General features: G+C 42.2%; 1 protein-coding gene across 4 annotated transcripts in view; it reads right to left on the bottom strand.

The window, feature by feature from the left end:
• Positions 1-11971, bottom strand: part of LOC137382754 (regulation of nuclear pre-mRNA domain-containing protein 1B-like) — a 61081-nt gene extending 49110 nt beyond the window's left edge. For all 4 annotated transcript variants that reach the window (XM_068055139.1, XM_068055149.1, XM_068055129.1 and 1 more), the window contains exons 1-2: positions 11688-11971; positions 6337-6466 (exon numbers count right to left, since the gene is read on the bottom strand). In XM_068055139.1, the coding sequence (XP_067911240.1) occupies positions 6337-6466; positions 11688-11838 (281 nt within the window). In that variant the 5' untranslated portion in view covers positions 11839-11971. The remainder of the gene's footprint in view (positions 1-6336; positions 6467-11687) is intronic.
• Between the last annotated feature and the right edge of the window lie 2223 nt (positions 11972-14194).

The following is a 14194-nucleotide window of genomic DNA, read 5'->3' as shown; positions in this document are numbered from 1 at the left end:
GCTATGATGCATGACTTTTATACATAGGGCATTCACATTTTATTGTATAATTACGCTACATTAATAAGGAAATATACAATCACATTTTATGACAGTACATAATTCCATACATAATTTACAGATTGACGTGCTAACTGCACGCCTGTCAGAACAATGTAGGTCAGGTGACTGAGCCTCTACTAAGAGTTGAGAATGGCATGGAGAAGGACTGTTTGGTGGGATTGGTACCACTTTATTGCCAATGGGCGAGCTGCTATGTTGAAGGCTACTTTGCGTTGAATGAGGCTCCAAGAACAGGCCTCAAAACACTTGGTAATTTTCCCAGTTTCAGATGGAGACCAATCATTACGAAAATCAGACAGCTTCATCATCCAGAATTTTTTTTAATAAATTGAATTAAAATTCAGACAACCATGGTGGGATCTGAACTCTTGTACTTTGAATTATTACTGCACGCATCTGGGAGAAGACCAGAGTACCAAATGGCCGCTGGTTATGGTCGCTGAGGGGACCGGGATGCATGGTAGGGACTAGCCTGAACACTCAGGTCTGAACTGACCAGTAGCGTTTTAATATAGTTGCATTCATAACAGAGAAGATTGAATTACTTCTTTCTTTGAAAGATGCTCGGACGTTAGGCGGTTGGGTTGGTTACAACATAGCAGTACATAATCTGCATACTAGAATATTTTGTGTTTATTCCCTCTTGCCTGGGCTCACCTAATGCACCTCACTAGAGGTTCCATGACTGGCGCACACAGGAAAGGGAATGGAATGCATCCTTGTCTGGTCCCTCAGTGCAATGGAAATTCAGGGGTGAAGTCATTGGTGCATGCTGTAGATGAGGTGCTAACACAGGAGTGTAATTTTCTTTTGTAGGCTATGGGCGTTGCTGGCAAGGCCAGCATTTATTGCCCACCCCTAATTTTCATTGAACAGGTGGTAGTTGAATCATCTTCTTGAACCGCTTGCAATCAGTTTGGCAGAGGCACTTCCACAATGCAGTTAGGTAGGCAGTGCTAGGATTTTTGCGGAGTAATAATGAAGGAACAGTGATTACAATTCCAAGTCAGGACGGTGTGTGGCTTGGAGGGGAACTTGCAGGTGGTGGTGTACCCATGCACCTGCAGCCTTATTCTTCTAGGTGGTAGAAGTTATGGGTTTAGGAGATCCAGTCAAGGAAGCCAGAGTTGCTGCAGTGCATCTTGTAGATGGTACACACTGCTGCCAGTAGTGGAAGGAGTGAATGCTTAAGGTGGTGGATAGGGTGATCAAGTGCATGCCATTATGCTTGAAGATGCAGACAGGCTTTTGGTATTTAGAAGGCAAGTCAGCGCTGTAGAATACCCTGCCTCTGAACTGCTCTTGTAGCCATAGGATTTATGTGGCTCTTCCAGTCAAGTTTCCAGTCAACTGTGACGCCACCCCCACAACACCTATTGGTGAGGGGGGGGGGGGGGGGTGAGAATTTGGAGATTGTAATGTCGTTGAATGTCAAGGGAAGGTGGTTAGACTCTCTCTTGGAGACGGTCAGTGTCTGGCACTTAAGTGGCAAGCAACATTTGCACCACACATCAGTCCAAGCCTGAATGTTGTCCAGGTCATGCTGCATGCAGGCACAGACTGCTTCATTATTTGAGGAGTTGCAAATGGCATTGAACACTGTGCAGCTAACATCCCCACTTCTGCAGGGAAAGTCATTGAATAAGCAGCTGCAGCCTTGATGAACTCCTGCAGTGATGTTCTGGAGTTGAGATGATTGAGATTGTTGGAGGCCAACCATCTTCCTTTGTGCTAGGTATGACTCCATACAGTGGAATTTTCCCCAATTCCCACCAACTTCAATTTGGTTAGGGCTCCTTGATGCCACTCAGTCAAGTGCTGCCACTCACATCAGGAATTCAGCTTTGTCCGGGGCTACGTGGTCCTGTCGGAATTCGAAGTGAACATCAGTGAATAGGTTATTGGTGAGTAGCACTGGCGACAACACCTTCCGTCACTTAAGTTAATGATTGAGTGGATTGGATTTGTTCTTTTTATGCACAGGACATACCTGGGCAATTTTCCACATTGTCAGGTGGATGCCAGCATTGCAGCTGTACTGGAACAGCTTGGCTAGAAGAGAAGCTAGTTTCGGAGCACGTCTATAGCTGAATGCCATCGGGACCCATAGCCTTTGCCATATTCAATGCACTCAGCCGTTTCTTGACGTCATGTGGAGCAAATCAAACTGGCTAAGGCTCAGGACCAGGCCGAGATGGATTATCCACTATACACTTCTGGCCGAAGATGGCTACAAATTGTTGCAGCCTGTCTTTTGCACTTACTCTTTGCCTTCATTCTCACAAAAAACTTCTACTCAACCCCAGTGAACACCTCTTCCTCACCAGGGAGTGTGCCAGGGTAGGCCCAAGTCAGAGATTAGGACCACTGCAGTCATACTCCAGATTGAGCGGCACCTAGTATAGTTCCTTGAAAGGCATTCCCATATAAAGCCTGTTTGGTCTGTGTGGACACAATCCAGAGAGGAATACATCTAGTCTCAAGGTGAAGATCTTGGCCAATATTTTATAGTCAGCATTGAGAAAAGATATGCTGCATGATGAGCACCAGGCTTTGTGGAACTCACCAGGTAGCCATCAGGCTCTGAGGTTTTCTCTGATTGGAAGTTTTCACTGTCGGTTACAGATCACTGGCTGAAATTGGACCATCTTTGCTGAGAGAGTTGGGCAGGGGGAGGTTGGACTGGGACTCGCATTGTGCAGCTTAAGATGTGGCTTGGGGCGCAGGGTTATAGCAAGGTGTAATCCAATAGGCTGAGAGATTACCATCAGCTCACTTGGTTAATGCAACAGTCTTGTTATACATTTGCTGGGAAAAGGTATACATAAGACGTTTCCCTGGCTTCTTACCCAACATTTGGAATACCGAAGGTGGTTGTCAACACTACTGATAAGGAGCAATTTAGCTTTGCTCTGACCTATATTAGGGTCCTTTCCATACTCCGTTCTGTGTCGCAAGTTGAGATTCCAACTATTCTTTTGTTCCTGGTTCTTTTGGGTCTGCAGCTCTTTATGTTTTTTGACAGAGGACCTATGATGTTTTCCACAGTAGGTGTGGGAGACAGGTCTTGATCCCTAGTATTCTGCAGGAGATGGTAATAGGACTGGTAAAGAAACAAAAGATGGTTCTGGTGGGGGGAGGGAAAAGGAGGTATAAATGGGAATCAAACCTGCCATTCAAAAAATGGGGGCAGGGGTTATGATGTGAAATTACTGAACTCAAATGTTGAGTCGGAAGGCCTAGTCACAAGATGAGGTGCTATTCCTCGAGCTTACGATGAACTTCAATGTAACAGCGTAGGAAGCACAGGACAGAGGTCCGAATAAGAGAAGGGTTTGAGAATTAAAATGACAGGCTCGGGGAAGCTCAGGTTATGCTTCCGGACTGAACGAAGGTGTTCTATAAATCTGCGTTTAGTCTCCCCAAATGTAGAAGAGACTGCATTAGAAGCTATGAATACAGTAAATTGCTGTTTGATCTGGAAAATGTGCTTGGGGCCCTGGACAGCAGGAAGGGGGCAGGTGTTGCAGCTCCTGCACTTGCATGGAAAGGGGAAAGAAAAGACATATCTGAAGCACTGGTGTCCCACTAAGCCATCATTAACGCCCTTGAATGGCTTTGGCTGCTTGTCATGGACCCCACGTCTGCTGAGATTTTCCCGAGTTGGCAGACATATGTGGTTCCATATGTGGAACAAGTGTCAGCCAAGTACGTGGTGGGGCACACTTGTGCAGTTCCTATTTGGGGCATACAAGCTAAGCTTCATGACTGGTTGTTCTAATATTTGATGAGATCACCTCCTCCTGTGCTGGTGTAGTTGGATCTTCTTCCCTGCAGTCTGCTGATTCTGTTGGCTGCTGAGCAAAGCGTATGGAGGAACGTTAGAGCCATAGAATCCTAGAATGGTTACAGCATAGAAGGTGGTCATTCAGCCTGTCATGTCCATGCCAGCTACCTAAAAGAGCAAGTCACCTAGTCCCACTCCCCCGCTTTATTCTCCCATAGCCCTGCAAATTGTTTCTCTTTATATAACTATTCAAATCCTTTCTGAAGGCCTTAATTGAAACTACCTTCCACTCTCAGGCAGTGCATTCCAGATCCTAACCGCTCGCTGCATAAAAAGTTTCTCGTCTCACCGCGTTGCTTTTCTTCCGCACCCCCCCCCCCCCATCACCTTAAATCAGTGTCCACTGGTTCTCGATCCTTCTGCCAATGGGAACCGTTTCTCCCTATCTACTCTGTCCAGGCCCCTCATGATTTTGAGCACCTGTCAAATCTCCTCTTCTCCAAGGAGAACAGCCCTAGCTTTTCCAATCTATCCAAATTACAGAAGTTTCTCATCCCTGGAACTATTCTCAAAAATCTTTTCTGCACCCTCTCTAATGACTTCACATTCCTCATGTAGTGTGGTGCCCAGAACTGAACACAATATTCCAGTTGAGGCTGAACCAGTGTTTTATACAACTGTATAAGTTCCTTGTTTTTGTACACTCTGCCCCTATTTATAAAGCCTGGGATCCTGTATACTTTATCAGTAATCGCTTTCTCAACCCGCCCTTCCACCTTCAACAATTTGTGCACATATACCCCCAGGTCCCTCTACTCCTGCACCCCACCTTTAGAATTTTACTCTGTTTGATATTGCCCCTCATTCTTCTTACCAAAGTGCATTGCTTCACATTTCTCTACATTAAATTTCAACTGCCACTTGCCTGCTGATTTCTCCAACCTATGTCCTCTTGAAGTTTATCTTCACCTTTCTCACAGTTCACAATACTTCCAAGTTTTGTGTCATCCGCAAAGTTTGAAATTTTGCCCTGTATACTCAAGTCCAGGTCAAGAAAGGCAGGGTCCTAACACCAACCCCTGGGAGATCTCCACGATATACCTTCCTCTCATCCAAAAAACAACTGTTCACCACTACTCTGTCTCCTGTCACTCAGCCAATTTCGTATCCATGCTGCTACTGTCCGTATGCCATGGGCTCAAACTCTGCCGACAAGCCTGTCATGAGGCACCTTATCAAATGCCTTTCGGAAGTCTGTGCACTCCACATCAGCTGCATTACTTTCATCAATCCTCTGTGTTACACTTAACAAATCAGTGCTGGCTTTCCTTAATTAATCCACATTTGTTCAAGTGTTGCACTCACCTCGTTGCCTGCTGTTACAGTATTGGTCGAGGCCAAGTGCTAAAATATCAGGAATGGTTTCTTCATGCTCTCCGGAGTTCCTTCTGGTCAGTGTTGCAGAGGGGGAGAAGTGTGTTGCCTTTTGGGCTAGGGTCTTCTTTCGAGGCTGATTGCTATTTATTTGTACATCTACTTAGGTGCATATTATACAACACAATACTAGCTTGCTTTCTCAAAATCGACTTCTGGGAGTGAGTGATAAGATTTTTTCACTTCAATTCCTTCACCTGCGTTCCTTTCTGTCCTCCCTCAGCATTCAATGTTGTGGCATAAGTCAGAATTGGTCCAGTGATTGTAGCTTTGGAGCTTCCTCTCCTTCCCTCGCCTCACCAACAGTGCGGTTTTCTAGAGATACAGTACAGTGCTAAGCGCAGGAGGATGATCAGAGCTTCTAGGACCATTAGAGCCAGCCAGCTGGAGGCTGAACTCAGAGGACCAATTTTTAAGAAACTCTTTAAAATCCTTCCCTGCCCCCACCCAGCCACTGGTACTACACTTAAACAGGTTGGAAAGGCAGAATGCATGCCAGCACAAAATGCCTTGATGACAACCAATTTAGTGCAAAACTTAAGAGAATTAGAAACTTTTTAGAAAAGTAGAGGACATTTACAGGTGGTATCACCAGAAACTGATTTCAAAAATCAGTTTAAACCAGAAAATGTTTACAATTTGGCACGCCTCTGCTGAAATTCAACTGGTCATTCTAAATAATTCACCTTAGTTCAGGTTTTTTCAAATGTACCTCAACTATCTACACACAAGAAAGGAAAAAATAACTCCCTATTGGGCTTCATCATTTATTGATCATACTTCTGTTTTAAGTGTGTATTGTACTATCCAATTGAAGGGAAGTAAATTCTAAAAATCTGATACTTCACAGCCACATCCTAAGGGACCGTACCAGTCACTTCAAAGAAAAAATAGCAGCCTTCTTTTAATAAAGCAAAACTGGAACACAATCTTACAAGACCTCAATCATTTCTATTCAAATAACTTGATTGTTATATAAAGTTACTTTCTAAACGTGGCCAGGTTATTAATGGAACTCTGCCTTGCCACATTTGCGCTGAACAGAACAGTACCTTGAAACATGAGAAAATGCATCCACCAGAACAGGCGCAAAGTCCTTGGTAAATTCTGGTCCCTTTTTCTTACTGTTCTGGATCACATCATTTGCCAGATAAAGGAAGGTCAGTTTTCTACTTGGTTTAGCTGTGGACAAAAATTGGAGAAAGAGTAGTCAAGAGTTCTAATGCTATTTGATGGGTTGTAGTGCCTATTTTTTTCCTGGTGAGAAACTAAAATGAATACACAAACTGCAATAGTTATGACAAATATATACTCATGCATTGAGTGTTTAATTTTCCGACACTCCAGCTAAGTACTGGGAAGCCTCCAAAAAGAATTTTCGTTCATAGAGTGCCTTTCATGACCTCAGGACATCCTAAAACACTTCATAGTCAATTTAGTACTTTTGTAGTCATTGGTATAACACAGGGAAATGCAGCAACCAAATTGCAAACAGCAAGGTCCCACAAACAGTAATGACCAGATAATTTGTTTTATGATGTTGATTGAAAGATAAATGTTGGCCAGGAGACAATAACTCTTCTGCTCTTCAAAATGTGCGATGAGATCTTTTATGGCACCTCTGTTGAACGTCTCATCTGAAAGGCAGCAGCTTTGCTCTGTATGGCACTGAAGCGTCTGTCTAGTTTAAGTACTCAAGTATTAGGAGTGTGGCTTGAACTTAACCTTCTGACTCGGAGGCAAGAGTGCTACTCTAAGCTAAAGATCAAGGGATTTATTTCCTAACTGCATTCCAAAAAACGAAAACCCGTATGCTATAGTGGATAAAATAGTGTTGTCATCAGGATTCTGATGAAGGTAGCTCTGGAAATTCATCTACATAACAGGCTGAACCAGGAACAGCCATCTCTAAAACTGGTCAACAAATTATCTAGTGCCAACAAAAGCAACCTGGCAAGGTCTGAAACATGGTTACATTAAATCAGAAAGAAAGCTGCAAACACAAAAAATAGGCAATATCTTATAACTTTCACTATACATTGACTCACAGTTAAGCCACATCTTGATTTTAAATTTCTCATCCTGGTTTTCAAACCACTCTATGAACTCAACTTATCGCCAACCACCTCCAACCCTACAGCCTTATGTATCTGAATTCCTCCACTTCTGGCCTCTTGAGCATCCCCAATTTGAATTGTTCCACCATCGGCAACTGTGCCTTCAGGTGCCAAGGCCCTAAGCTCTGGAATTCCCTCACCTTGCAAGACTAGCAGGGTACTGTCTGACAATTCCAATCAACTCTGTGGACGCAAAGAGAGCTGTGTCTAATCACGGACAGGTGTTCAGAGTGCAGAGAGAAGGGAAGAAGAGCGGGGAAGAGAGATAGTTGCAGGTTGCTTCTTGCTCACAATCACTGACTTCAGTGAGTAAAGAATGTGACCTGTTTATGGTCAGCTTTTTACAATAGTTTGAACAAAAAAGTCATTTGAAACCAGAAACCCCTCTCATTTTTTTGTTTTAAATAGATCATTTTCATGGTTTGTTGCGACGCTGTGAAATTTACGATTGAAATATGTGCAATTCGTGATTCTTAAAATGTGACCGTGAAATTTCACTGTGAATTACTTGGCCCTAATTATAATTACTACTTGTAGAAAGTTAGCTTTAGAACACTTCCAATATCTCATTTTAATTTACAGACATTTATATTACAGAAAATGTTGGAAATACACTGTCTACATTTCCAGCATCCACAGTATTTTGCTGTGTATTCATTCATACATTTTTGTTCCACTACATGGATCAAGCAATTATAAATCTGGACAGTATTTCTGAAACTGCCCATGTAAGGCAGAGTAGAAACAGCATTCTGTCCATCAAATCAATTCTGCCTTACCTTTGATATTCTTTATCAAGCATGTTATTCCTTATTTAACCTGATGACACTATCACGCAAGTCACATTTCACCATGTTTAGCCCAAATTTTTAAAACAACCACACATCTGTGAAGAGTAAATTGGTAACTCAAACATGAACAAAGCAGTTCCTGTGGCAATACAGAAAAGATTACTGATCATTCTTATTCTTCTGTAGATCGTGGCAAAGGGCGCTGATTGGGTGGGAATGAGCATTCAACTATAACGCCTAACAAAACTTATGAATAAAAATGTTAAAACTGTGAAATGCTAGTTTCCACTTGGATGTGTCTTTAAATATCAAGTTATAAAGTTATACTGCACAAATACTCCTCGACCTTCTTACCCCACTGGTTTGGGTCAAAGTTTGCAAAACAGAATTTGGGGGGGGGAGGGGGGGGGGGGAACAACAACTGTGCTTGTTCCAATACAATTCAAAGGACAAAAGGAGCTATATAAATGCAATTTCTTTTATATTTTGAAGATGTCCAAAACACTTTGCAGCCAACGAATTACTTCTGAAGTATTGCTTTGCAGGCAAGCTGAGCAGTCAATTGTACACAACAAAGCCCAGTGAGATGAACAGATTAATTGGCAGTGTTGGTTGTGGAATAAATGCTCCTAGGAGTTTAGAGAATTCCCTGCTCTTGGAATAGAATCTTTTACATCCACTTTAAGAGTCAGAGTCTTGGTTTAACAGCTCACCCAAAATATGGCCATTCTGACCATGCAGCACTCCCTTAGTATTGTCAGCTAGATCACATGCTCAAATGTGCAGCTACAGACAACATCCTGCTGACTCAGAGGCAAGAGTGTTATCACTGAGTCAAGGCTATGTATGAAGTATTAATTTTAGAAAATGTGCAATTTGACAGAGACCAAAGTTACTGGTAGCTGTTGATCAGAGTATCAGGAAGAAGTTGCAGGTTGCTACATTCCCAGCTTATGTTTACATAAAAAACCAGCAAGTAAGCCCAATCACGTCCCTGGAGCAGCAAGGCTACAGCTCAGTACTTGGCTTACATTCAGCTGCTCTCACCAGACAACTGCCAAAACCAGTCCAGTCACCTCTCAATCCTAATAGTTATGACCTAATCAAGCTCTCTTTCCATCCTCACTCCCCATTGGCTAACTGGATTCAATGAATTTCAAATCATTCACCTGCTCATTTTGCATTCTTTTACATTCATTACAAATTCCCAAGTGCCAAACCTCTCCTTTCCTATCTGAAAGGCACTTATCTCTGTTACCAATTTCAGCTTTTTTGTTACAATTAAGTTCAACCTAAATTTTGGAACTCATTTTTAATGATACAATTAACGAGTTGACCCTGAAAGCCAGCAGTCTTACTCTAACTATAAATCTTTTGAATATTTCTGTGCAACTAAATTTACACATTATTTCAAGAGATCATCACCACTGCCAGGTTCTAGTCTATACTTTACAGAAGTGTCTTTAAAAAATTTTGTCTCTGCACTAACAGTATATTTTCCCAAGTGTATTCCCCCACCCCAACCTCTCAAGGGAAGGAATTTGCTTACATTTTGAGATCAGCCAATTTAAACCTCTACAGATTTTCATTCTGTAACATGCACTCCACTATGGATGAATGACTTTTTTTTTACTAGTTCATGGGATGTGGGCGTTGCTGGCAAGGCCAGAATTTGTTGCCCATCCTTAATCGGCCTTGAGAAGGTGCTGCTGAGCTGCCTTCTTGAACTGCTGCAGTTCACCACCACCTTCTCAAGGGCAACTACGGATGGGCAACAAATGCTGGCCCCTGCCAGCAACGCTCATCCCATGAACGAACAAAAAAAATTTACCCACAGTGCTTTTAGGAAGGGAGCTTCAGGTTTTTAACCCAGCAACAGTGAAGGAATGGCAATATAGTTCCAAACCAGGATGGTACATGGCTTGGAGAGGAACTTGCAGTTGGTGGTGTTCCCTTGTGTCTGCTGTGCGGGTTTTGAAGGCGCTGTCAAAAGGAGGCTTGGCGAGTTGAAGGATAAAACTAAGTGAGAATGTTGCCAACTGGAACAGCTTGGACTATGGGATATTCAAAACTTGGCCCGATCTCAGTACCTTCATAAAAACATATTTCACTACATATGCAGAAGACAAAGACATCAGATGGACAAACAAGCAAAGACAAGACAGCCAACAGATATTATGAGTTTCAATTAAGTTGGTTGTTCCAGGATGAATACATTTGTGATTTTAAAAATATCTCAACAGGCTTTAATGAAATTGGAAAAAAATCTCAAATCTCACTCTTCCCAGCTACACTCCCTTTCTTCTTGTTCATACAGCTTTAGAAAGGCCCTTTTCAACAACTCTGGGTTAGCTTTTCATGAGGAAATATTTAGTTCTTGTGCACACAGACTAAAATATGATCATAGTGTACAACTTGACTACTTCATCATTAATTCTAAACTCAATTTAAGAACTAAAAATACATTCCTCTGAATGGCAACTAGAATTCCACATTTCTCTCAATCTATGATCCAATCAAGTTGCAAGCACAATTTGTGGAAATTGGAGATCATACTAGAGCTTTCTTCCAGATGGTAATGAGATATAGAACTGCATCTAGTGTTCAAGAAACAAGAGTTGCCCATTTTGTCTGGTTGAATGGTACAGCTTCAGACATTTGAATTGTTACTAACTACTCATTAAAGTTTAGTGCCAAGGAGTAAAAGGAATGTTTTCAAACAACCTAATCTTGGCAACAATGCCACTCTTGGGAAATTTCAGCCTCAGTGGATTAGTTGAACACTCTCTGCAACAAGTAAGCAAATCTTAATCTCCAGTCTATAATTTAAATTAATGTGACAATCACTTGGCCACATATTGCAGGTTGTGCAAAAGGTGTTCTGTGTGCTGGTGGCAAGATGGGAAACATAAATTACTAACAGTTCAGAATATATCAGAAATTACAGCAGGAACTTCAGTTCACTAGTATCAAATTTGGTAACAGGAATGCAAAACTATTGAAACCCAATATGGTGCATAGAGTTAACTCCAGAAGATGTCCTTTAATTGATACACACGCACTAACACACAATGAAGGTCAAGGGGCTATATTTGAAGAGTGGGACTAATCTCAGACCCAATTAAACAGATGATTTCCTTTTTTAAAAGCAAAGATGCATCAAAATGAATTACTTCTTTAAGCAAATAATGAGTGAAGGTCGGCAAGTTTGCAGTCGCTACACTAACAGATGTGCGTATATATATATATATTTATTAGAATAGATATATATAAAAAGTACTGCCTACAACTCCTCATACCTCTTCCTGTAAAAGATGCTGACCTTCCCCAAGCCTTAGTGAGCCGCCCTCCTGGCAACCAAAGCGCAGGGTCGGCGCCTCATGGAAGGAAAGTGACGCCTGGGCTCTCTAGGTGTAAAAAACTTTACCAAAGGCTGTGCGTGCTGTGAGTGTGCACTGTGCCCTGGAGCCTGTGGGCCCCAGGCGCCGCGCTCACCTTTCTTGAGCTCCCGGTGCCACACCAGCACGATGGTCTTGGAGTGCTTGCGGTGGTGGATCAGCCACAGGGATAGAGTCTGCACGCTCTGCTGTGAGTTGCTCAATTCTGCCAGTTTCTTTTCCAGAGCTGACTCAGAAAAGGCGGACATTCTCCTGTCGGCAGGGGTTGGGACTCTTTTTTTTTCCAACCACCAACCTCAAAATAAAGAGCGAGAAATGGAAAGTGCTGAAAACCTGCAACCGGCCAAGATGGCGGCTGCGGTGGCCTGCGCCTGACGTCAACACGCTCCCCTCCTGCCGGCCATGACGTCAACACGCTCCCCCGCCTGCCGGCCCTGACGTCAACACGCTCCCCCCCTCTTACCGGCCCTGACGTCGACACGCTCCCCCTCCTGCCGGCCCTGACGTCAACACGCTCCCCTGCGCTGCCGGCCCTGACGTCGTCACGCTCCCCCTTCCTGCCGACCCCGACGTCGACACACTTTCCCCTCTGCCGTCCCTGACGTCAACAGCACCAGGCAGACCTTCCAGGTCGTCTTGCTCTTGCCCTTTCAGAATGATCATACAACAATCAATTTAACAATTGATTCTGTGAGAAACGTAGCCCACTTAATAATAATTTACACCAAGTCAAACTCTGAAGAAGTAAGTTTATTTAACGTTCTTGCAAGATCGGGTGTCCTACAAGCAGGCACAGCGATCAACATATTCAGTTCATGTTTATACAATACAAATCCATTTTTCCACGCCTTTAGTTTACATTATTGGTTATAACATATTATGACACTATCCTATAGTTGCTACAGTCTCCTCCTCTGTTTACTTCTCCCCCTACTCTAACTTTCTAGCCCCTGACCCTTGTTGTTGTTTTACCTTATTTGGCTCTCCATTGTGTGTTTTAACTTGCAGCTGTCAGCCTTTATCTTAGTGGGGCAGTTTCTTATTCACTACATCCTTTGTTCTAACTCTTGCTGTTTTTCTTTTCTCTGCCTAAGCACAATTTTTAACTGCTGTACTGTCTCAAGGTCTTTACTTACATACCCTTATCAGTTCTCTTTTTCAGTGATTTCATTATGTTGTGTAGAAATGACTTCTCGGTAATTTTCCACAAGCTGTAGAAACAACATTTCAGTATTTCTTATTCTCACAATTCCCACTTTTCAAAGGGAACATGTAATAAATTCAAATTGTAAACAAAATAAAAAAGCATCAAATCCAAATATCATTGCCCATGCCTACAAGTCTTGTAGTTAATTACAGTGCTAATCATTGAACGGAAGCACTTAAAACCTCAAACCATAATTTTCCCCCTTTTGGAGGGCCAAAAATAAGGAATTCCAAATTCTAATTTTAAAACTTTTCAAATTATAATATTGTTCCTTCTATCTAATATGCATCCCAGTCCCACTGCTGCCCACCTGTTGCAGAAGGCCTCAAGTGTACAGATGGACACTGCTCCGCTCTCCAGGGACCTGTAATGCTCTGACCCTCTTAAGTGTCAATTAAGATGATTAAATCATCAGTCACAAACACTTCAATCATAACTTCCCCTTTTTTAAATGATCACAAACAATAAATTCCAAATTATAGCAGAAAAAAGTTGTCAAATTATAACTGTGTTTCCTGTATCCACAATGCATTTCAGTCCCTCTGGTACCCACTGGTCACGGAAAGTCTCAAGCACCGTATAACAGTCCTTTTTTAATGGAAACCCTTAAGGAGATGCTGGGTTGACCCAAGATCTAACAAAATTGGTCTTTTGGTTTTTGAGAGAGGCACAACTAATAAAACCCAAATCATAGAAAGATTAAACAAAATTCAATTTTCTCTAATGGTTCTTGTGCTTGATTCTCTGCAATAACATCGCCAACAATGTTTATGTTTATTTTTTAAAAAGTGATCTATTTTCATGTATAGTAGTTTTAAAAACAAACCATCATATTCACAATCACCCTCATAGGGAAAGTATTGATAAAGTGAATTATGATCAGGAGGATGAAACTGATTATAGATCTAATTAAACATAAGGAGCTGTGTTGATGGTTTTACTGGAGTGAACATGCATTCTAACTCCGAATAAATGCATAGCAACCATCTGTATTTGCTGTGGACATCATTTTAGTGGGGGGAGACTATTCATATGTTTATGTTAAGGAACAGAAGTCAGCTCTTCCATCTGTATCACATCAGAGCTCCTAACCAATCCTGATTTTGCTGCTTTTTTTTTTGTCAATTGCTGTAACTGGCATATTGTGGCTCGTTATTTTCCTAAGATCAGGAATCAGATGAGACGATAAATGTCTGCCCTCTCAGGTGGATGTCAAAGATCCCAAGCCAGTTTTCAAAGAAAGAGTAGGGGAGTTCTGCCAATATTTGTCCCTAAACCAGCATTACTAAAATAGATTATCTCGTCATTGTCTCATCATTGTTTGTGGGACCTTGCTGTTTGCAGATTGGCTCCTGCATTTTCCACATTTCCCACATTTCCTACATATCCTAATTACA

The sequence above is a fragment of the Heterodontus francisci genome, chromosome 2 (genome assembly GCF_036365525.1).
Source record: "Heterodontus francisci isolate sHetFra1 chromosome 2, sHetFra1.hap1, whole genome shotgun sequence".
NCBI lineage: Eukaryota > Metazoa > Chordata > Chondrichthyes > Heterodontiformes > Heterodontidae > Heterodontus > Heterodontus francisci.
The sequence above is the reverse complement of the archived record's forward strand: the minus strand, read 5'-3'. Positions and strand labels throughout refer to the sequence as shown.